Consider the following 22,252-nt stretch of genomic DNA (forward strand, 5'->3'; position numbering starts at 1 on the left):
GTCCTGTGGAACGGCTTGCCATGCCATTTCCACCTGGCGCCTCACTTGGACCAGCGTTCGTGCTGGACGTGCAGACCGCGTGAGACGATGCTTTATCCAGTCCCAAACATGCTCAATGGGGGACAGATCCGGAGATCTTGCTGGCCAGGGTAGTTGACTTACACCTTCTAGAGCACGTTGGGTGGCACGGGATACATGCGGACGTGCATTGTCCTGTTGGAACAACAAGTTCCCTTGCCGGTCTAGGAATGGTAGAACGATGGGTTCGATGACGGTTTGGATGTACCGTGCACTATTCAGTGTCCCCTCGACGATCACCAGTGGTGTACAGCCAGTGTAGGAGATCGCTCCCCACACCATGATGCCGGGTGTTGGCCCTGTGTGCCTTGGTCGTATGCAGTCCTGATTGTGGCGCTCACCTGCACGGCGCCAAACACGCATACGACCATCATTGGCACCAAGGCAGAAGCAACTCTCATCGCTGAAGACGACACGTCTCCATTCGTCCCTCCATTCACGCCTGTCGCGACACCACTGGAGGCGGGCTGCACGATGTTGGGGCGTGAGCGGAAGACGGCCTAACGGTGTGCGGGACCGTAGCCCAGCTTCATGGAGACGGTTGCGAATGGTCCTCGCCGATACCCCAGGAGCAACAGTGTCCCTCATTTGCTGGGAAGTGGCGGTGCGGTCCCCTACGGCACTGCGTAGGATCCTACGGTCTTGGCGTGCATCCGTGCGTCGCTGCGGTCCGGTCCCAGGTCGACGGGCACGTGCACCTTCCGCCGACCACTGGCGACAACATCGATGTACTGTGGAGACCTCACGCCCCACGTGTTGAGCAATTCGGCGGTACGTCCACCCGGCCTCCCGCATGCCCACTATATGCCCTCGCTCAAAGTCCGTCAACTGCACATACGGTTCACGTCCACGCTGTCGCGGCATGCTACCAGTGTTAAAGACTGCGATGGAGCTCCGTATGCCACGGCAAACTGGCTGACACTGACGGCGGCGGTGCACAAATGCTGCGCAGCTAGCGCCATTCGACGGCCAACACCGCAGGTCCTGGTGTGTCCGCTGTGCCGTGCGTGTGATCATTGCTTGTACAGCCCTCTCGCAGTGTCTGGAGCAAGTATGGTGGGTCTGACACACCGGTGTCAATGTGTTCTTTTTTCCATTTCCAGGAGTGTATGTTTGTCCAATGACTACCAGTTTATCATCTGCATTTCTTCTTGGTGTAGTAATTTTAATGGCCAGTAGTGTAATTGTGACTCATGTTTGATACAGCCTACATAGAAACTAAGACTCCTTTCAGGTCTTTCCTTAGTTTGGAAGTATCTCAATTTCTAGTTCAGATTTCATATTTATACTCTTCTAGTCTCCTGCTATTGTTATCCTATCTTGTTGTCATTAGCTTTTACTCTAAATCTTTTCTCCATGCTTCAACATGTTTACTCTTCTAGGCATATTTGCAACTTCCCTGATAACATATTGACAGGTAGAACACAATAAAGTATTATGACTGGAGTGTGCTAAAGGAACTTCCCTGATAACATATTGACAGGTAGAACACAATAAAGTATTATGACTGGAGTGTGCTAAAGGGACATATGATAGGTTTCCAATTTAGTGGATAATACTTGTTGAAATCTAAAGCTTTTCACATATGACACTGTTATCTGTGAGTAAGTGTTATCTGATGAAACCTAGGCAATATCCACCCAAGATCATTGTAAAGCATGATTCCAGTGAAAAGATTTGCAACTAGCTTTTAATGCAAAAATATGTAAAGTTTTGCACGTTATGAAATCTAAAAATGTAGTACCTATATAGTAATTCACAAGTAACAATGCACAAGGGTGTGATGAAAAATGAATATATAGGTTCAGTGATAGAGAAAACAAATGGTGTGGTTCAATTTATGTGTAGGAAACCTTAGTGGGAAATTGTGGTTTACAAATGAAATGCAAAATACGTTTACAACAAATAATGGAATATTGCTGACGTGTGTGTTATCTGTACAAGCTCGACGCTTTTTTGGGTCACATGAAGGTTTAACAGAAATGCTCAAAATCTCAATAAATCTGAAAATGCTCTTCAGCACTCTACATATCACTGTCCTTGAGATTTTAAACAAAAATGTAGACTAATAATAGTTCACAGAGAGGAATCTAGGCAATCGTTATTTCCACAATTATACATATATGGGACAATGAGAAAATTGAATATGTTGTTAACTGAAAAGCTTTTCCTACAGCATGATTTATAGTGATTTGACAAAACATAATGTCAAGAATTGGGTGCCAATGCATGAAGTACTGCTGTTGCTGTAAACACTTGGTGATGCATATGTTTAGCACCTGTAATATTTCTTTATAAAATAATGCAGTGTTCCATGAAAGAGAAATATACAGATTGCAAGTTTCTCTCTTTTATCTCATAATATTAAATAATGATTTAAGATGAAGTGTTGAGTGACTGATGTGCACATAAGAAGTATAGAAAAGTGTAGTTTATGTTGGCATTTCAAACTTCAGCTGCTATTCAGAGCAGGAAGTAGTCAATAGACAAAAACGTGCCATAGCATGAGAAGTGCATTTATGTATATTGTTGAATAGCCTGTTACATGGCCAAAAAAAAAAAAAAAAAAAAAAAAAAAAAAAAAAAAAAAAAAAAAAAAAAAAAAGAAATGCAGCTTGAAAGCCTAACTAGCACTGATCTCCACTTTTTATGTCACCAAGAGTGAATCAGCACTCCACTCTAAAGGTAAACAATAGTTCATCTTTTGAATAACTGTTTGTATGCAATCCAGAAAATTTCATGATCTGTAAACTCTATGTCAGCTGATAGGCATATGAATCCTTTTCTTCGAATTTGGTTTTTTCAGTTATTGTATTTTTTCTGTCAAAAATTGTTCACTTTATGTTAACTACATGCTTAATTACATAAATTTATATAAATGCTATTACTTTGCAGATTGCATCATATTACGGATGGAATTTTCAGATGCATTAAACATCTTAGATTTACTCTAAAGTCATGTACATTATGACACTGCCATAAAAACCTTCACACATGTGCATTAATTTAAAACACATATACAAATAAAAAGAATTGGTGTCAGAAAGTAATAAATTTGATAAAATGCTAGTTGAAGCTCTACAGTCAATGAAAGTTAGGACTATTGACAGGTCAGCAGCAATACAATAAGACATTATAAAATCACAACTGTCTAGAAACAGCAACTGCTTCCTGAGAAAAATTCACCAGGTTTTGTCCAATAAAGTCAACAAAGTACTACACACATTATTAGTCTTTTGTGCCTGAGTGACATTGTCTTTCCCTCTTTGCACTTTATCAATATTTTCTACTTAATTTTTTTCTCCATCCTCTGGTAAAGGAGCATTATTTTGTGAAAACTTTATATTTACTAGGGCATTTTTCATACTGGAGCCACCAGCCTGTTCACAGGAAATCAGTTTCATTTACAGTGTTGCAGAGCAACTGTCATTAATCTGATAATTGATATTTAAACAAAAGTGAGGTATGGAGAACATTAAGGCCATAAGGGGGTCTGTTAGCAGAAACTATCTAAACACTTTACAGAAGTCTGACCTGCCCCCCCCCCCCCCCCCCCTCACCCCTTTCTCTCTCTCTCTTTTCCTACCATGACAACTGATAATTGTCATTATATTTATTTAACATTCTGGAAACCAGTATGAGAAACCGAATAATTTCTATAATTGCATGTTACTATATATTCTGTATTTCAGGATGAATGAAACATAGAATGTGATGTATAACTGTTGTATATACAAGCTGGGCTTCTGGACACCCAGCCACCACACTCACAGATGTACTCCGTGGACCAGGTACGCCCCCACTTTACCTTGAGAGATTGTTTATCATCAGAAGATTCACTGTTGAACCTCCTGGAGCTGCCACAGCATCTAGGGGTGTAAGCCATGCCTATTAGTGGCATATAGGTTGGGGTAATCAGTGCTGCAGTTGCAGGCATCTATTTGTGTGGTCATGTATGCATGTGACATCAGTCCTGTATTCCTCTGCTGATGATTACCTATGTCACTGGTCAGCCCCTCCATAGTGAGCTACGCTCTGAACTCCAGTCTGATTGCCATCTGTTGGAGTTCTGTTTCAGGCTCTAGACTGCCCGTCAGCCATCTCGAGTCTACACTTTGGACCACAATGCATGGCGCTGCCACTACCCACCAGGCAGTGCCATCTCAAGCATTTGCCAGGATCATCAGCTGCTGGATATCCATGAAGACCAGACTTGTGTCTTGATGGCCCACAAACTCACAGCCAGGTGGTACAGTAACACTGATCACCCTTTGCACCTCCCAACTCATCACCACTATTGACAATTGTGCACTATGTCATAGTTAGCACCTGTTACACACTTTTAAGTTCTACTCAAGTATGGGCTTTCCTATAGAGATTCACTGAGTGTAGTTCACGGTTAATAAAAAAAGAGTTGTTACTGCAATGTGTGAAATCAGTATCAACCTGTTGCACCACTCAACCAAGTATGTAACAGTGGTGATGAGGATAATGGATTCATGATACTGTGCTCTTCTCTCGTCCACCATATACTACTGTGACGATGAAGCTGTCTCTCCCATTTGTGACTGGCTGCACTGCCAGCTCTTAGTCTCATCCACTAACTGGCCATTGCCTTCATTCGCACTGAGCCAGGTGCTGCCATGGCATATTGCATTTCACCTGTACAATGCAGCTTTGGCCAGCCTTCTTCCCAAGCATGGCCATGTTCACACAGCACAGGGAACACGAGGCTGCTCTGTAGTGTACTTCAGTGTTTCCTGATGTGACTTCATTCATTTTTGCTGGAGCAAGATTTCATTCTCTCTCTCTCTTGTTTGTGTGTTTTCAAAAACTTACATTTTCACCTGTTTGCTACTTTGTCTTGATGGTGCAGTATATTCATGTTTTCTGTGTTGTGACAGCCAGTACACAAATCTTACTACTGAGTGAGGTGTGCCCACCCATGCGCTAGACATGGACAGTTGCTTTATTGGGTTTCATGTCTATGTTCATTTGTGCAGCTGTATCACTTTTGGTAGGCATTTGTTTTGCAATTGGTATTCACATTTCTCGGTAAATGCAAGTTCTTGGCAAAGTTATCTCTTCAACATAGGTCAGAAAGTCCATTCATGTGTTGGTTCAATGTGCAGTCTCTTGATGTTGTTGGTCTGTTTTGATTTCAGTGGTTCCTTGGTGTATTCCTCATATTTCTGTATGTGTTCAAGTTGCCTTTCTTCTCCGAATATTCTCATGTGGGTCTGAATGTTTTCTGTTTACTATGTCTGGAGCTATAGTTTCCATAGGCCCTGCGATTCTGGAGTCAGGAATTTCTGGACCTGCTGCAGATTGTTTCCCCACTCACTCAGGTTCTACAGTTTTTCTCACTGTTCAAGTGGGAATGATCAGGATGAGTGTTCAGACAGTGTGTCCAGGAGTTATGTGTGGTAAGCTGGGCCACCTTCCATCAAGTTTGCTTACCATGTTGTAATGCCATGTGGCAATAAGTTGCTTGTTCATGGTGTTCTCTGATGGAAGTCCTCCAGTATTTGCCCAGCCCCTGCTTGTGACACCATCAGATGTTGACCCACTTGTCGCTGATCCTTTGGCATCAGTCCAGTAATCGTGACTGGCCCTTCTGTCCTCACTAGACCTGTTGCTGTTGACACCAGCTCTCTCATTGGTTCTATCATGGATTGCCCTCTGGTCACTGCCAGACCTGTTGTGGCTGCCCCCATGGTCATCCCAGTGGCCAGCCCAAGGGGATAAAACTATAGGAGAACCTGAAGCACAAGTCTGAGTCCAGAATTGCAATGAGGCCACAACCAGACAGCAGGTGCTGGTCACTGAACTGCATGATAATCTCGCGTGTCGTCAGACCAAAAGGGCCAGAACCAAGCACAGCCCAGAAGGTTATGCCATACCTTCCAGTCGTTGATATGCTCCAGATGCTTCAATATAACCTAAAAACACTGCTGTTATCATGGAATGACCAGGGGGAAACAGTATTTAACCATGGCTGAACCAGCTTGTCATCATTCAGGCCTGTTGTGATTGTAGACACTGCTGCCAGGCCTTGCTCCACACCACAGCTATATGAACACACACAAGGCAACCATGTAACTGTCACTGAGTCAGCACACAGGGTCAACACTCCATCGAGTTAGCAGCTCACCTCCCTTTGCCATTGGTCATGACTGTGCCTGCCACCCAGTACAGAATATTACGTGAAGAAGGAAATACTCTTGAATGACTGTACTAACCAGATGGCCTAATTAAGGAATTGTTCATGTTCATGTAAGAGTCATGTTGAACGATCGAATAAAGGACTGTGAATATGTCCACCACTGGTCTTTCTACCACTTTCCAACATGTCTCCCTGTCTCCCAAACCATCTCCAGACCTTAACAAGCCCACAGGAAGACTCAGATCCATCCTGACATGCAAGAACTGGTCATGTTAACTCTAGTTTGCCTGAAGCTATCCCTGTGCTGCAAAACACTGCTCCTGGCCACTGTTGCCACTGCTTCTTCCTCTGCAGCCATCCAGTGGCTGGCCAGGTCATCTCCACTGGCAATGCCAATTCTGTTGTGTGTACTTCCAGGCCTTGAGTGACTGCTCAGTGCCTCCTCCCTTGGGTGCTTCACTTCTGTGAGATGGTTGTACAATCTCTCTTAATTGGGAAGGATTGTAATAAATGCAGGGCTGGGTCACCGACATACTCAGGCACCACGTTCACGGATGTGCTTTGTGGACCGGGTGCGGCCTCTGCTTAACCTTGAGTGGTTGTTTCTTTATAGAAGATTTGCTGGACTGTTTATCATAAAGACTCCTGCATCCACCACAGCATCTGCAGATACAAGCCATGCTGATACATGGTGCGCAAGTCACAGTAAACAGCACTGCAGTTGCAGACACCTATTTGCATTTTTTTGGTAATATGTCCACATGACACCACACCTGTTTTCATATACTGACAAATACTTATGTCACTGGTCAGTCCCTTGACAATGAATTACACTCTGGACTCCAGACTGATAGCCAGCTGCCAGAATTCCATTCTGGGCTCCAGACTGACCTGCCACCTTGATACTACACTTCAGATGATGACAAGTGTCGCTACCCATCAGACAGTACCGTGTCGTGCCTTTGCCATGATAATCAGCTGCTGGACATCCATTAGTCAGTCCTGAAGACCATACCTGCAACTCAACAACCCATGAGCTCACAGCCATGTGATAGAGTGCTGCTGATCATCCTCTGCATCTCCCAAATCATCACCACTGCAGTGGACTTCATCGTAATGGGCACCTGCTACACATAATCAAGATGGACTTTCATTTAAAAGTAAATGTAGCTCCATCTTTCAATTATGGAGTATGGGACTGCAGCTGGTTGATAAATTGTAAAAATAATATTCCGACAGCCATTATTTTTATAGCTTTTTATTTAGGCTACCTGTCTCGACTCCTCAATAGAGTAATCTTCAGGCCCTGTAGCATGAACAACAAAAAGCTTCCGTTTGTAAATGTATATAACAGGGAACCAATATTTCTGCATGGTTTCCATAGAAGATTTCACAAGCAATGTGTTCTTTTCACATATGTAACAACACTGTCAAATGAAACACTAAGAACTTTTAATTGTACTAAAGTGTGGAGTTTCTTCGTCTAAAGCTGTAATGAGTTAGTTCATGATAAATAAATAAAGATATGTTTCTGAAATATGTCAATCCAATCACTAACTGTTACGCCAATTAGCCAAAGACATAAAAATAATGTTTGTATTTAACATTATAGTCTGATTCATGAACAATAGCAATTCTCACAGCTTGAGTCATGGATAGAGACTGCATTGTTGCTAGTTCCAAGGGGCAGTTGTGATATGCACATATACATGCTTTGTGCATTAAAAAAGCATGTATGCTCCACATTATGTCTCTCACTAGCTTATGTAGAATTTGTCCCTTACCACCACCATCAGCAATGACAACTCACAACGAATGGAATAAAAATTCACTAAATAACATGCTACAATCATGTTTAACGCTCACATTGGCAATAAAATTCACAGGACAGCACTCAAAACAGTACTGAATGTTCATTGGCTGTTGGAGATTGCATGATGTAGGTGCACAGAACAAGCATAAACGCAACCACCATCATCCGTGACTCCAACTATAGTAGTTGACAAAGAGTTTGTATGGCTACTGTGCACATCATTATATTAATTTGTACAATACAAAGCTGCAATCTGTAAAGTGCAGACCAAATGATATAAAGAAAAATTGAAAGATGTTGTTTGTAAATGTAGGTGGTTAAATGACAATGAGAATTCAATCAATAGTAATAGAAATAATTGTGTTTTTGGGACATGTATAATTGCATTTTTAATGTGTCAGTCTTAATTAATTCTTTTGGCTTATTTTTATCTGCTTTCATGTTTTACTTTCATCAATACTGAAATGTAACAAAAATCAAGTCAGAGATACTGAAACAAACTCACTGTCAACAGAAAAATATATGAACTAGACTCTTAAATTTCTATTAAGATTTAGTGTCAGGTACTGCTCTTCAGCAAAATGCTCAACTACAATAACACTGTTAATCTTTTTTAAAAAATAGGCTTATGTCAAATCATAATAAAATAACATCAAAGCGTGCAATTTCAAAGACCCACATACAAAGAATGAAACATAACAAATTATTTTTATGCAGTTTCTGCTTATGGCACACTATCTATCTTACCTGATCCATAAGAGTTTGTTGATAGCTGGGAGCAAGTCTTGTTTGGGCACAGAATCCTTATCTCTACAAGTAATGATCACCCAAAAGATTAGAAAAAATATATAAATATATACAATGCAGAAATCTTCCAGTTTATGGGACCACCAACATACAATACATGTTACTAAAATGGAAACAATCCTGAATTTTTCATTTTAATGAAAATAAATATCTAGTTTTACCACGTAAAAAATACAAATTTTTAATTGTATGTTGTTGGCCATGTAATTTTTATGAAATGATACTACACAAGGCTTCCCTGACATCAAGTGAAACAGAAATCAGAAAGTACTCACTCATATTTGCTGATGAGGAACATCACAGGGAAAGATAGAAGTTAATTGAAACAATAACAGAAAAGAAGAGTTTAAAGTAAGGATGCCGATCATATTCGCTAGTAACATTTCTAAAAAGAGAAATTAGTGCACAATGCTGAGACTGCAATTTACTAAACAAAGCTTGACAATATACATCTTTCAGGTAGATATGAAAGTTGTTGTTCTGCATGTAAATAAGGTAGTGTATTTCCCACACTCTCACTACTAATGTGCTCTTCAATAGATTTCTAAATAAAGGAAATAGCACTGTAACTACTAAATGCTTTTTGTTGCAGCTTGTATGCACATGCTTGGATCATGCTTGTCTGATTTTAATTACTCTGTATATTTATCATTTTATATTGTATCTGAAGAAAAAAATATAAAAATGAGTTTGAAACTTATCTATCTTATACAATGAACATCTATTATATTGGATACAATGGTTCATTTCTATTGAAAATTAGGGAAAAGTCCTGCTAAAAAAAAAAAAGAAAGCAAACCCTGGATCATGTGAAGTGAACTGTACACATAAGAAAGTGTAGTTACTTTCCAAACTTTGAAAATAAATTGCTACAGAACTGAAAGCATGTCATATTTTGTTTACGCTGTAACATCAACATTATTCAGCATCTTACTCTGCACCTTCTACTATTTTGTTCCTCAGCGGATCACTTACTTCAAATTTTCTTTGCAGTCAGATGTACAAATAAGCAAGAACATAATCAGGAACTACAATTTAATCAATAGCTCTAAAATTAGACAGACTGCACAAAATACGCAATAAGTAAGAATTATTATCTGAGTCAGTGAATTTAAAATTATCAATTCATACACATAATTAGGACAAACATGTGTAAATAAATATGTTCCAAGGAATCCAGAAAAAATATCTTTAATCTTCTAGCTCTGCTGATTACTTTATCCAACATGCTAATCTTGATTGCCTCCTTTATCACAATGCTTCCTGTTTCATTTTATGGTCACTGGAAAGGGACAGTATTTGTGACCACTAATTTAGTTGGCTCCTTGAGTCCAGTATGATGCTGGTGTTCTTTACATATTTGTTCCACATTTTTACAGTTTGTCTACGATACACCACATCACATGACACATAGTCTGTTATAATCAGTTATAGAGGTATAACCATCTTTAACACAGAATAGTTGACCATTCATCTCTGTTGGGGGGGGGGCATCAATATACATTGGAAACCATGTTTTCCAGGTATCCTTGCATTGTTTCCAGAGACTGTGTCAGTAAATGGCATGTATGTCACTCTTGTTTCTTTGGCAGTTGCTATTGACTTGTGTCAGCTATGACAGATGTTGAAATATTGTGGGAAAATTATAACTATTTCCACTCCAAACTTGGAAATATGGAGATTTCCAGTTCAATAGAGTAACTGTTCAAGTTCACAGAATTTGAGCCTGGAATATCGTCCACCATTTCTTCACTATTTGAAAGGATGTATTCAGCCTTAGTAAATCTCTCTGTTTGCTTTTCTTTGAAGAATATGTCTAGAATGTATATTTTACTTTTCTCAGAGGATTCCATTCACATGGTTGTTCTAAAATTTCTGGTTCCAAACGGGGAATGTCCTATGAAGGAATTGGTTTTCTCATTCTAATTTCGGCAGTTTCTTTAAAATCATCTAATTAAATTCTGTTTAAAAGTTTTTGTAACTACTCATGAATATCTTTAATTTCTTCATAAGAGAGTGAGAACATAAGGGCGTAATCTGGAACAGGAACCACAAGAGGAAAATGTGAAAAAATTAAGAAAAAGTTAACACGCATTATAGTGAGGGAAAATCACCCAAGATGATTGATATAAATATTAATTTGAAATGGAATGAAAGTGGAGAGGAAAAGAGAAATACTTTAATTTGAAGTGTGTCATGTGAATTAGTCCAAAAATTTCAATCTCATTAATATAGTAGGTATTTTAACCGTTCGTCGTCGTTGTCGGCTGATACTCGTATCCGAGTTTTCATTTCTCTCCTGAGATTTCCTTTGTCACGGTTCAGGCGTGGAAGTGTCGTTGATGGCTTAGCAATCCAATCCTAGCGTGGAACAGGCGGCCACAGACATTACAGCTGATGGAAGGTGGAGGACGTGGCTGAGCCTGGAGGAGTTTACGTCTCTGGCGTTTGTCATTCTCCATTCTTTGATGTTCCAGCTCAAAGTTTTGAAGAGCATTTGAGGTAACTGAGCGCCAGCGACTTCGGTCTTCTGCTATTGTGGACCAGTTACTTGGATCGATGTTCAAGTTTTTCAGATTTTTCTTGTACTGATCCTTATAACGTTTGAGAGGGGCACCTCGTGGCCTTTTACCTGTGCTCACTTCACTGTACAGCATTTGGCGTGGAAGTCTGTCATTTTTCATCCGCTGGACATGTCCGACCCATCTGAGTTGATGCCCAATGATAAGAGCTTCCATGCTATGCATTTTTGCTTTCTCTAGAACAGCCGTGTTGGATATGAAGTCATCCCATTTCAGGTTCATGATATATCTTAGCTTCTGTTGGTTGAAGCGTTCTAGTTTCTTCAGATCGCAGCGATATAACGTCCAGGTTTCGCAACCATAGAGCAGGGTAGAAATGACTACAGCTTTGTACACCATCAGTTTGGTGTACAGTGTTAGGTCTTTATTCAGGAAGACACGCATTGTAAGACGTCCAAATGTTACATGGGCAGCACGTAATCTATTCTCCACATCTTTTCCAGATGAGCAGTTAGATGACAGTATGCTTCCCAGGTAGAGGAAATGGTCCACTTGTTCCAAGGGTGTATCATAAATGGATATGCTAAAGTCAGGAACGGAGGAGCCAGGAGTTGTCTGCGCCATCACCTTTGTCTTAGGAATATTGATGATGAGACCAAATCGTTCGTACGCCCTGCTGAAGGAATCAACTGACAGCTGCAACTCTGCAGGTGAATGAGCTGGAGAAGCATTGTCATCAGCATACTGCAGCTCTGTCACACGAGTGGTACTGGTGAACCTTTTTGAATGGAGTCTGGTTTGGTTGAATAATCCTACATCAAACCTGTACTTTAGTTCTATTCCTGCATTGTTTACGGTTGTCTCGTAAAGCATAGCTGCCAGATACAATGCAAATAATGTTGGTGCAAGAACGCATCCTTGTTTAAGCCCACTTGTTATTGGGAATTCACCAGTTGTTTCATTCTGGCAGAGGACCTGTCCAGTCATATCATCGTGCAGAGCTTCAATCAGGTCAACAAAATGTTCAGGGCAGCCGAAGCGTTTTAAGACCATCCACATGGCTTCTCTGGGAACTGTATCAAAGGCCTTTTCTAGGTTGTAGAAAACAAGTAGTAAGGGCTTTTGCTGTTCTCTGCACTTCTCCTGTAGTTGTCGTGCACAGAAAATCATGTCAATTGTCCCTCTTGAAGGTCGAAACCCGTATTGAGACTCAGGTAGTATAGTCTCTGAAAGTGTCTGGAGGTGATTTAAAAGGATTCTTGCAAAAATTTTTCCAGTGACAGAGAGGAGAGATATTCCCCGGTAGTTACCACAGACGCTTCTGTCGCCCTTCTTGAAGATGGTGACAATTGTGGAGTTCTTCAAGTCAGCTGGTACCTTGCAGGTTTCCCACATTAATAGAATGAGTGAGAAGAGTCTAGTTTTTAGAGGCAAGCCGCCACCCTCAATAAGCTCCATCGGGAAGCTGTCAGGTCCAGGAGCCTTCCCAGGTTTCAAACTCTTGAGTGCCTTGCAAAATTCTCGAAAAGTTGGAGGATCAGCCATCCAGGGTTTTGGAGGGTGCTGTGGGACATTTTTGAGAAAATCTCCAGCGGTAGTAGAAGGGCGGTTTAACAGTGAGCTGAAGTGCTCTTTCCAACGATTTAAGATGTCCTGACTTTCAGTAAGAATGGTGGAGTTGTCAGCAGCTTTCAGTGTTCCTGATGAGGAGCGGATAGGTCCATACAGCTCTTTAATACCAGCGTAAAAGCCATGCAGGTTCCTTTCATCAGAAAGATTTTGGAGTTCTGTGGCTTTCTGTTGCCACCATTTGTTCTTGATTACTCGTATTTCACTTTGACATTTCTGCTTGAGTTCTTGAAAGTGTGCTTTCTTTTCTGCGCAGGACGGATCTTGAGCAAGGAATAGGTAAGCATCCCGCTTTGCATTGATGATGGCTTGGATTTCTCCATGGTTGTCATCAAACAAGTCACTTCTTTTCCGTGCACTAAAACCAACAACATTCTCAGCAGTTTCTTTGATGATGTTCTTTAATGTGGTCCATTCTTGTTCGACGTCATCTGTGGTTGCTGGAGCTTTGTTAAGTTGTTCAGACAGTATGTCTTGGAAGTGTGAGCGAACGTTTTTGTTGTTCAGGTTGCTTATGTTGAATTTTCTGCGTGGTGGGTTTGAAAAGTGGGATCGTGGCTTGCAATACTTTGGTACTCTCAAACGGCTGACTAAAAGTCTATGGTCAGTCCAGCACTCATCAATGTTTAGTGCTGCTTTTGTGATGAGAATGTCTTTCTTGTCACGCTGTCGCGCAATAACGTATTCTATAAGATGCCAATGTTTGGAGCGTGGGTGCATCCATGTGGTCTTATAGCAGTTACACAAACGGAATTGGTTATTGGAGATGAAAAGCTCGTGCTCAGCACATAGACCAAGAAGTAACAACCCATTTGCACTGCAGTTTCCCACCCCTTGTTCACCCATGACGTCTCTCCAAAAACGGTTGTCCCTTCCCACTCTGGCATTGAAATCACCAAGTAAAATTAATTTATGTTGAATGGGTATTTTAGAGAGAGTACTGTTCAGTTAGTGGTAGAACTGATTCTTTGTGTCTTCATCACTGTCTAAAGTAGGAGCATATGCAGAGACGAAGGTGATGAATCTGTCTGAACCAATGGGTACTCTAAGAGTCATCAGTCTTTCATTAATTGAGACAGGTGTAAGTCGAAGATCTTTCACTATTTTCGTTTTTACGGCAAACACGGCACCATGGATGCGTGGTTCTCCTGCATCCTTTCCCTTCCAGAAGATGGTGTACCCTGAACGTACGTCACTAATGTGTTGCTCACCTGAGAGTCTTGTCTCTCTCAAGGCAGCTATGTCTATATCTAGCCTGGCTAGTTCTTGGGTGATAAGAGCAGTTCTTCTCTCTGGTCTGTAATTGTTCACGTCCAGGAGGGTCCTGACATTCCATGTCCCTATTGTCATAATCATTTCATTCTTCATGACCGCTGCCCACCCTGAATGGGGAAGGCCCTAGAAAATGTGGGCTAAACATTGGAAGTCACACTTGAACCGGGCTGGGAATCCGCACCCAGTAGGTCACTCCTTATACTGCGACGTAAACAAAAGAAGAATGAAATGATTATGACAATAGGGACATGGAATTTAACCATTATGAAGAGGATATATACGCAATAAAGAAATTCATCTTCAAACACATCAAGACATGAAGCTGTAGAAGGATATTATGTGACCACCATAAATACTGGAGTTGGTGCTCATTACAATAAAAAATATGTACTTATTTTACCACTTCAATTGTTGCAGATTGTTATAGTAGTCCAAGTGTGACATGTTCAATGTGTGGTTGACTGCTACAGCTCTTATACACCAATATGCATGCGGTGCACTTGACTGCTCTAGAAGTTTCATTAACTTAACTGTTCAGACCTATGTACTAACTGAACTGCAGTGTTTTTGATGGGCACTCTCCACTACTTTTCATTGGATTTAGACCACACAGATGATCATTCAACTTTGTTGACATGAATTTTTAATCATTTTGATATAATTACTATGAGATAGATATCATCACATTTGATGCTTCACAATAAAGACAGATAAAATAAAAAAAGGGATGTATGATATGCTATGAAACTATCTTTTCTTTTCCTTGCTACAAAATATATTAAAATCGAATCAGTAGTAAATAATATGGTATACACCTGTATTATGAGAATTTAAGAGTATATTACAGCTTTCTCTGAGCAGCCAAAGGATTAATGACCCAAACGGATTTCTCTTCTGTTATTTGCAAGTGTTAGTTTGCTGCAGCAGTGTAGGCACCTCATTACTTTGTAGTTATTATTGATTTGTCATCTGTCACTAGGCTCAATGCCCTTCTTGTCACAACATTTATGAACATAGTGCCTATAAAGCTGAGACTGACAGCACTCACAAGTAATAACAAAGTTATGCTCTCTATGTAGAAGGATCCTACTCATTAATATACTACAACTATAATTAGTATGACAAAAAGATGAAACACAGAAATATTAACACACAACAGCATGTGTAGAATCACCACTGTAGTATAAACACAAGATTACATCCGTTTAAATTTGTTTATTAAGTCAGAACACAATTGTTCTACCTTTTCCCAAAAATATAGTCAAGTGAATATAATTAATGTACTCCATTCTTGAATGAGACGAGGCACTAGCAGAAGTAAACCTGTGAGGACAGGGAGTGAGTTGTGCTTGGGTAGCTCAGATCGTAGAGCACTTGCCCGCGAAAGGTTAATGTCTCAAGTTCGAATCTCAGTCCGGCACACAGTTTTAATCTGCCAGGAAGTTCCATACTCCATTCTTGTTTGCAATAATAAAAATCTTTTCATAAAAGTTGTCTGGATTGTAAAATGGGTCATATTGTAAAATATATACACATTTTAGACACTATCACAAGTGGCTTTCATCAAAATATGTAATACAATGAACAGTATAGATGAATTTTTTGGGAATAGAATTTGGCCACAAAAGCCTAAACACTTACAATAAAAATTTTGCTAGTAACTATTTCAGCACTAAAATATTTACACTGCATCATTGTTTTAAAATACACATAAGTGTTCATAATTTACTACTTTTGCCTTTTCTTATCTTCAGAAGGTTCAACTACCACTACAGCTGACAGAAACACATGAAAATAGCAATCAAAGTTTTTGTAACCACAGATTTCTGCTGTAAATGAGAAAGAAGAAATAGGTGGGAAAAGTTGGGAAGGAAAGCAGGTCACTCACAACACAGATTAAGAGGGACCCATGAGGTACAGGAAGTAGGGGAAGCAAAGATAGTACACCATAAATCAATGTTTCTGCAGCAGTTCATTGAAAATTAAGGGGGTCAAATAAGAAATAAAGATCTACACTCCTGGAAATTGAAATAAGAACACCGTGAATTCATTGTCCCAGGAAGGGGAAACTTTATTGACACATTCCTGGGGTCAGATACATCACATGATCACACTGACAGAACCACAGGCGCATAGACACAGGCAACAGAACATGCACAATGTCGGCACTAGTACAGTGTATATCCACCTTTCGCAGCAATGCAGGCTGCTATTCTCCCATGGAGACGATCGTAGAGATGCTGGATGTAGTCCTGTGGAATGGCTTGCCATGCCATTTCCACCTGGCACCTCAGTTGGACCAGCGTTCGTGCTGGACGTGCAGACCGCGTGAGACGACGCTTCATCCAGTCCCAAACATGCTCAATGGGGGACAGATCCGGAGATCTTGCTGGCCAGGGTAGTTGACTTACACCTTCTAGAGCACGTTGGGTGGCACGGGATACATGCGGACGTGCATTGTCCTGTTGGAACAGCAAGTTCCCTTGCCGGTCTAGGAATGGTAGAACGATGGGTTCGATGACGGTTTGGATGTACCGTGCACTATTCAGTGTCCCCTCGACGATCACCAGTGGTGTACGGCCAGTGTAGGAGATCGCTCCCCACACCATGATGCCGGGTGTTGGCCCTGTGTGCCTCGGTCGTATGCAGTCCTGATTGTGGCGCTCACCTGCACGGCGCCAAACACGCATACGACCATCATTGGCACCAAGGTAGAAGCGACTCTCATCGCTGAAGACGACACGTCTCCATTCGTCCCTCCATTCACGCCTGTCGCGACACCACTGGAGGCGGGCTGCACGATGTTGGGGCGTGAGCGGAAGACGGCCTAACGGTGTGCGGGACCGTAGCCCAGCTTCATGGAGATGGTTGCGAATGGTCCTCGCCGATACCCCAGGAGCAACAGTGTCCCTAATTTGCTGGGAAGTGGCGGTGCGGTCCCCTACGGCACTGCGTAGGATCCTACGGTCTTGGCGTGCATCCGTGCGTCGCTGCGGTCCGGTCCCAGGTCGACGGGCACGTGCACCTTCCGCCGACCACTGGCGACAACATCGATGTACTGTGGAGACCTCACGCCCCACGTGTTGAGCAATTCGGCGGTACGTCCACCCGGCCTCCCGCATGCCCACTATACGCCCTCGCTCAAAGTCCGTCAACTGCACATACGGTTCACGTCCACGCTGTCGCGGCATGCTACCAGTGTTAAAGACTGCGATGGAGCTCCGTATGCCACGGCAAACTGGCTGACACTGATGGCGGCGGTGCACAAATGCTGCGCAGCTAGCGCCATTCAACGGCCAACACCACAATTCCTGGTGTGTCCGCTGTGCCGTGCGTGTGATCATTGCTTGTACAGCCCTCTCGCAGTGTCCGGAGCAAGTATGGTGGGTCTGACACACCGGTGTCAATGTGTTCTGTTTTCCATTTCCAGGAGTGTATATAGAAAAATAAAAGACAATGACTAATGGAAAGAAAAACCAAAAATTGTAGTAAATGATTTGTTTTATTTTTCCAGTTTTCCTTTCTCTTTTTCACTACATCTTTCTTTACTTATAAGTCTCTCTGTTCTGTTTCGTATGTTTGAACAAAAGTGGCTATAGTGCTCATTGACATACTACCTTCAACCTCCTACTCTCTCTGGCAGATTTTCCTTTGTCTCTGCCCCCTTTCCTTCATACACAACATGGGTTTGTCCTTTTCATTCTCTCACAACTATCTCCTCTTTTCTCAACTGAAGAAGGCCTTGAGGTACAGAAAGCTAGGAGTACTTTTTGTATTTACATGTATGTATTTCTATTTGTTGAATTGAGAGTAGCACTTTTTGAATACAACTGGCAGCTTGCCTGTCTCTATGTGCACTTAACAAATTTCTCTCTTTATGCAATTTACCAATCCATGAAGATAATGTCTATCTGATCTGAGACGGTCAGACAAATGCAATAAAATGTCTGGCAGATGTGATAATCTGATATTTGATTTAAGCCTGATTTTGACACCTGTGCATGTGAGTGTAATGTTACATTGTTCATTTTACTTAAACTCCTATTTCAATAGCATGGTGAAAGCACACACACTTACTCTCAGTCAGATTATTAGAAGAACAGTGAAAGAATAGAGACCAGTGTTTCAGAGAGTTAACAAAACTGGATGTAGAAAAAACTTTTCACTAATTAAATGCACAAGAGTATTTTTGATCCCAATGAGAGGATACTACTTCCAAAGGAAAGTATACTTCCAGAGTAAAATTAATGCACTTAAATGTCCAAATACTGATCTAAGTATGCCTTCAATGTTTCCCTCAAACACTTGTTTTACACTGTATTTTCTTTTATTTCCAGCAAAAAATTTCTCTCTTTTTCATTGTGATACGGAACAATTGTTGCATTAATGTGAATGTAAACCTGTTGAGCTTCTCGGAAGATTGCACTTCTTCGTTTCACTTTATGGGAGACACAGCAAATTTGCTTTCAAATCTTTCATTGATTTATAGTAATAATAATAATAATAATAATAATAATAATAATAATAATAATAATGCATGCGGCTCAATAGCCAAACACAAGTATTTCACATGGATACCAGTTTGGTGACTTGTGAATCCCTAACCTGTACCAACTGTCTAACTGGGTAACAGAGATCTACAGTTTAATGTGAATCCAAACCATGGTCCATGGTCCAACTGGGATCTGATCCCATGATTTTTCAGTTTCCAGGCACATCACTAGCCACCAGGTCTACCCTGGTTTATATTATGAAAAAACAAAAGTTATTGTCTACATTGCTATGAATAATTATTAATCACATTTATTATATTTTACTGAAAAAAGTACTGATTCTTATCTATTTTCCTATCTGCCTCTCTAGTCAATGAAACTTCAAAGAAGCATAGCAAAAACTCATCTAGTAACAAGAAGGACTGAGTTTATGATTTACAGGAATGAGAAATTGCATTTCAAACACAAGAAAACTGCAGATTCACAAATATTATATTTCATGACTTATGCTCATTCAAAATATGTGTATTGTTATACAACTTCCAGTTACTATGAAAATAGGACATTTATTTGAAGCTATGATAACCAAAAATTGAAAGAAAAACATGAGTCCTGACTATGGTACTAATCCTCAGATATGTATAAACTTTACATTAAAAGCAATTTTTGTGAAATGTCATGCAAGTTTCATAAAAGATCATCGATGATGTCCACATATAAACACATATCTTACAGTAAATTAATAACATGACTATCTACAATGTTTGATATTTAATATGTTGTGATTTTGTTAATTATTACTCAAGATGTATTTTTGTGAAACTCCAGTGAAGTTTCATAAAAGACTGTGGATAACAGCAGAATAAGATGAGAAGGTGAATTTTGTAGAATATGACACTGTGTGTGTGTATGTGTAAGAGAGAGAGAGTGTGTGTCAGTGAGAGAGAGAGAGAGAGAGAGAGAGAGAGGGGCTGCAGTCTTCATGTTAGTAGCTGGACTCCATGTATAGACAAGGATCTGTTTCATTATTTTATAGTCCAGTTCCCTTATTTCAACTACATTGCGTACAGATAATACAAATGAATAAATGTAACTCATAATATTGTTGTTAGGCAGTGGAAGACACCTTGGACTTAAAACTGTTAATGGTTTCATACAATGCAGGCTTTCAAAGCTACTACTTGAATTCTAGGGGTTTTTTGTTTTATGGGCATTAAGCCATGGCACAAAGCATATTTCTCTGTCTAATATTTCACCTACCATTGCTGGAGATGTCATCAGGGTGTGACGTTCACCCGCTTTATTTCTTCGTTGCTAGTCCTGCATTATTATACTGGCTGAAAAATGGGGGGTGGAAGTTCAACACTGAATACTGTAAATGATGTAGCTTTCAGTTGCACAATTGCGTTCCACAGTTCTTTACTTTCACTGTTCACAACCCCCTCAATATTACACAATTATATGGCAGTTCACTATTGGTAAATGTTGATAAGTCTCATTAATAGGTTGCAGGTAACATCAGCATACTGCTACAATACTTTGTTGTTGAACATCTATGAGCAGTAAAAACCTAACCACACAGTTCACAGTTTTTGTAGAATAATCTGGTACATGTGACACTATTTTTCAAACAAATTAAACAGACATTGTCATTAATTGTTCTAACACAAGGCCTATTTGTGTTACACTTATTCCACTGTTAAGTTGATGCTTTGTTGTGAACCATGCCTGAAAATTGGTCGTGGACAGACTGTCCTGGGACCAAAGTTGGTCCTTTATATATTCTCATAATAATAGGCACTGAAACTATACATTGTTCGATGTTTAAGTTACAGGAATTACAATTAAAACATAAGTCATTCAATTAACTGAATACATTGAAAAATTCCTTCTTTTTAACAGTTCTTTCTACTGCAAAGGTTAGGCCAAATTATTTGTTTAAATAATGAAGTTAACAATTTATACAAAAAATACTTTTGACAAACTTGATAATTATTTTGGAATTAATTAAGGGCTGGGTTTGCTAATATGTTTCCGAATAGAGTCAAATAAAAAACTTTAAGAATCCTAGTAGCTCTTCTTCCAAATGTTTATTATTAGTAAAGAATTTACATTTGGTTATAAGTCAACAATAGAATCTAAGTCACGAAATAATTACTGATTTCACCCTTTAACAAAAGATGGTAACTAGGAATGGTCAAAATAAATTACGAAATTAATTACATACACAAAACTAAGCACAAAATTAGACCTGGTGTTATATCCCTTAAGGCTGAGGGCCGACCTTTAAATTTTTTGGAAATGCTGATCATGCTCATGCGTGTTAATGGTAATTAGGCAAAAATGAAAATAAAATGAATTTATGGGGGCATACGGCAAAACAAGAGAGGAAGTAAAGAGATCCCAGCTTGCTTCGTTGCAAGGGGCTAGACAGACTCAGATAATAGTCTCAAACTTCAGCATGCTCAGGAAGCCAAATTGTTTATATGCAGTCACACAACAGTTGTTTCATGACCTTATCAAATAACTGCCCGAGATTGTGTAGTTGTTCAACAAATGTTATGGAGTTTGTAGCAGAAAAGAGTTGGTGCTCTTTGCTCTTTTAGCACTACTGTAAGGTCCACAACTTATCTAATTTCAATCTTTCTTCTTTTCTATTTCAATCTCTATAGCATCTAATAATGTCTCCAGCATTGGGAGACAAAAATTTTTTCAGAGAAATATGTCCACAGCCCAATGTGCATGAAACAAATATCACCAATGTCCAAAATGAGATCCACAGGAACTAGTACAGAAGTATTTATATAGCTGTAGCAAAAAAGTAGGTCATGAATGCTTAACACCAACCATATTAGTGTGAGAACTTGAAAATATTTTACTTTCTATTGACAATATAACAAAAAAACATACCAATGTTGTTATAAACTGATTTCTATATGCCTTGTATTTATTCACAATTGACTATTTATCTGATGAAGTAGCTGGAACATTTACTTCAGACAATCTAACACATATTTTCTTAATCTAATTTCAGCCTCACCCTTCTGCTTAAAATTCATTCTGTTGATACTAGTTGGAATTTGTCATGATATCCTGATACTCATAGGACGATTTCAGTTAATGCACACATTTGTTTATTTATTTTCAAGGACTTCAATGCTGCTTATCAGAATTTTCTACAATGTAACAAGTTGATGTGTTTTAAACTAGCTAGATACATGATCAAATATGTTTAATACAACTGAGTCATCACCAAGTCAGAACTGTATAGAGTGTCCCAGGAGGAATAGGCAATATTCAGGGATATGACAGGAATGCTCACTTGAAACAAGAAACTTCATATGGGCATAAGCCCTATTAGAATGGTTTCTGATATAGAACACATTTAATGTACAATTGTTTTTTGGGGCTAATGGCATCCTGTAAAATGTTAAGTGATATTAACATATCACACAACCATTTAATACTC

The 22,252-nt window shown here is 40.0% G+C and overlaps 1 protein-coding gene across 14 annotated transcripts in view; it reads right to left on the minus strand.

The window, feature by feature from the left end:
• LOC126261336 (calcium/calmodulin-dependent protein kinase type II alpha chain) overlaps window positions 1-22,252 on the minus strand; it is a 1,016,317-nt gene that overhangs the window by 75,639 nt on the left and 918,426 nt on the right. For 9 of the 14 annotated variants that reach the window (XM_049958533.1, XM_049958541.1, XM_049958530.1 and 6 more), the window contains one exon: window positions 8,805-8,867. The exons of the other annotated variants lie outside the window; for them this stretch is intronic. In XM_049958533.1, the coding sequence (XP_049814490.1) occupies window positions 8,805-8,867 (63 nt within the window). The remainder of the gene's footprint in view (window positions 1-8,804; window positions 8,868-22,252) is intronic. 14 annotated transcript variants of the gene reach the window in all.

Source organism: Schistocerca nitens, chromosome 1, assembly GCF_023898315.1.
Source record: "Schistocerca nitens isolate TAMUIC-IGC-003100 chromosome 1, iqSchNite1.1, whole genome shotgun sequence".
NCBI classification, from domain to species: Eukaryota; Metazoa; Arthropoda; class Insecta; order Orthoptera; family Acrididae; genus Schistocerca; species Schistocerca nitens.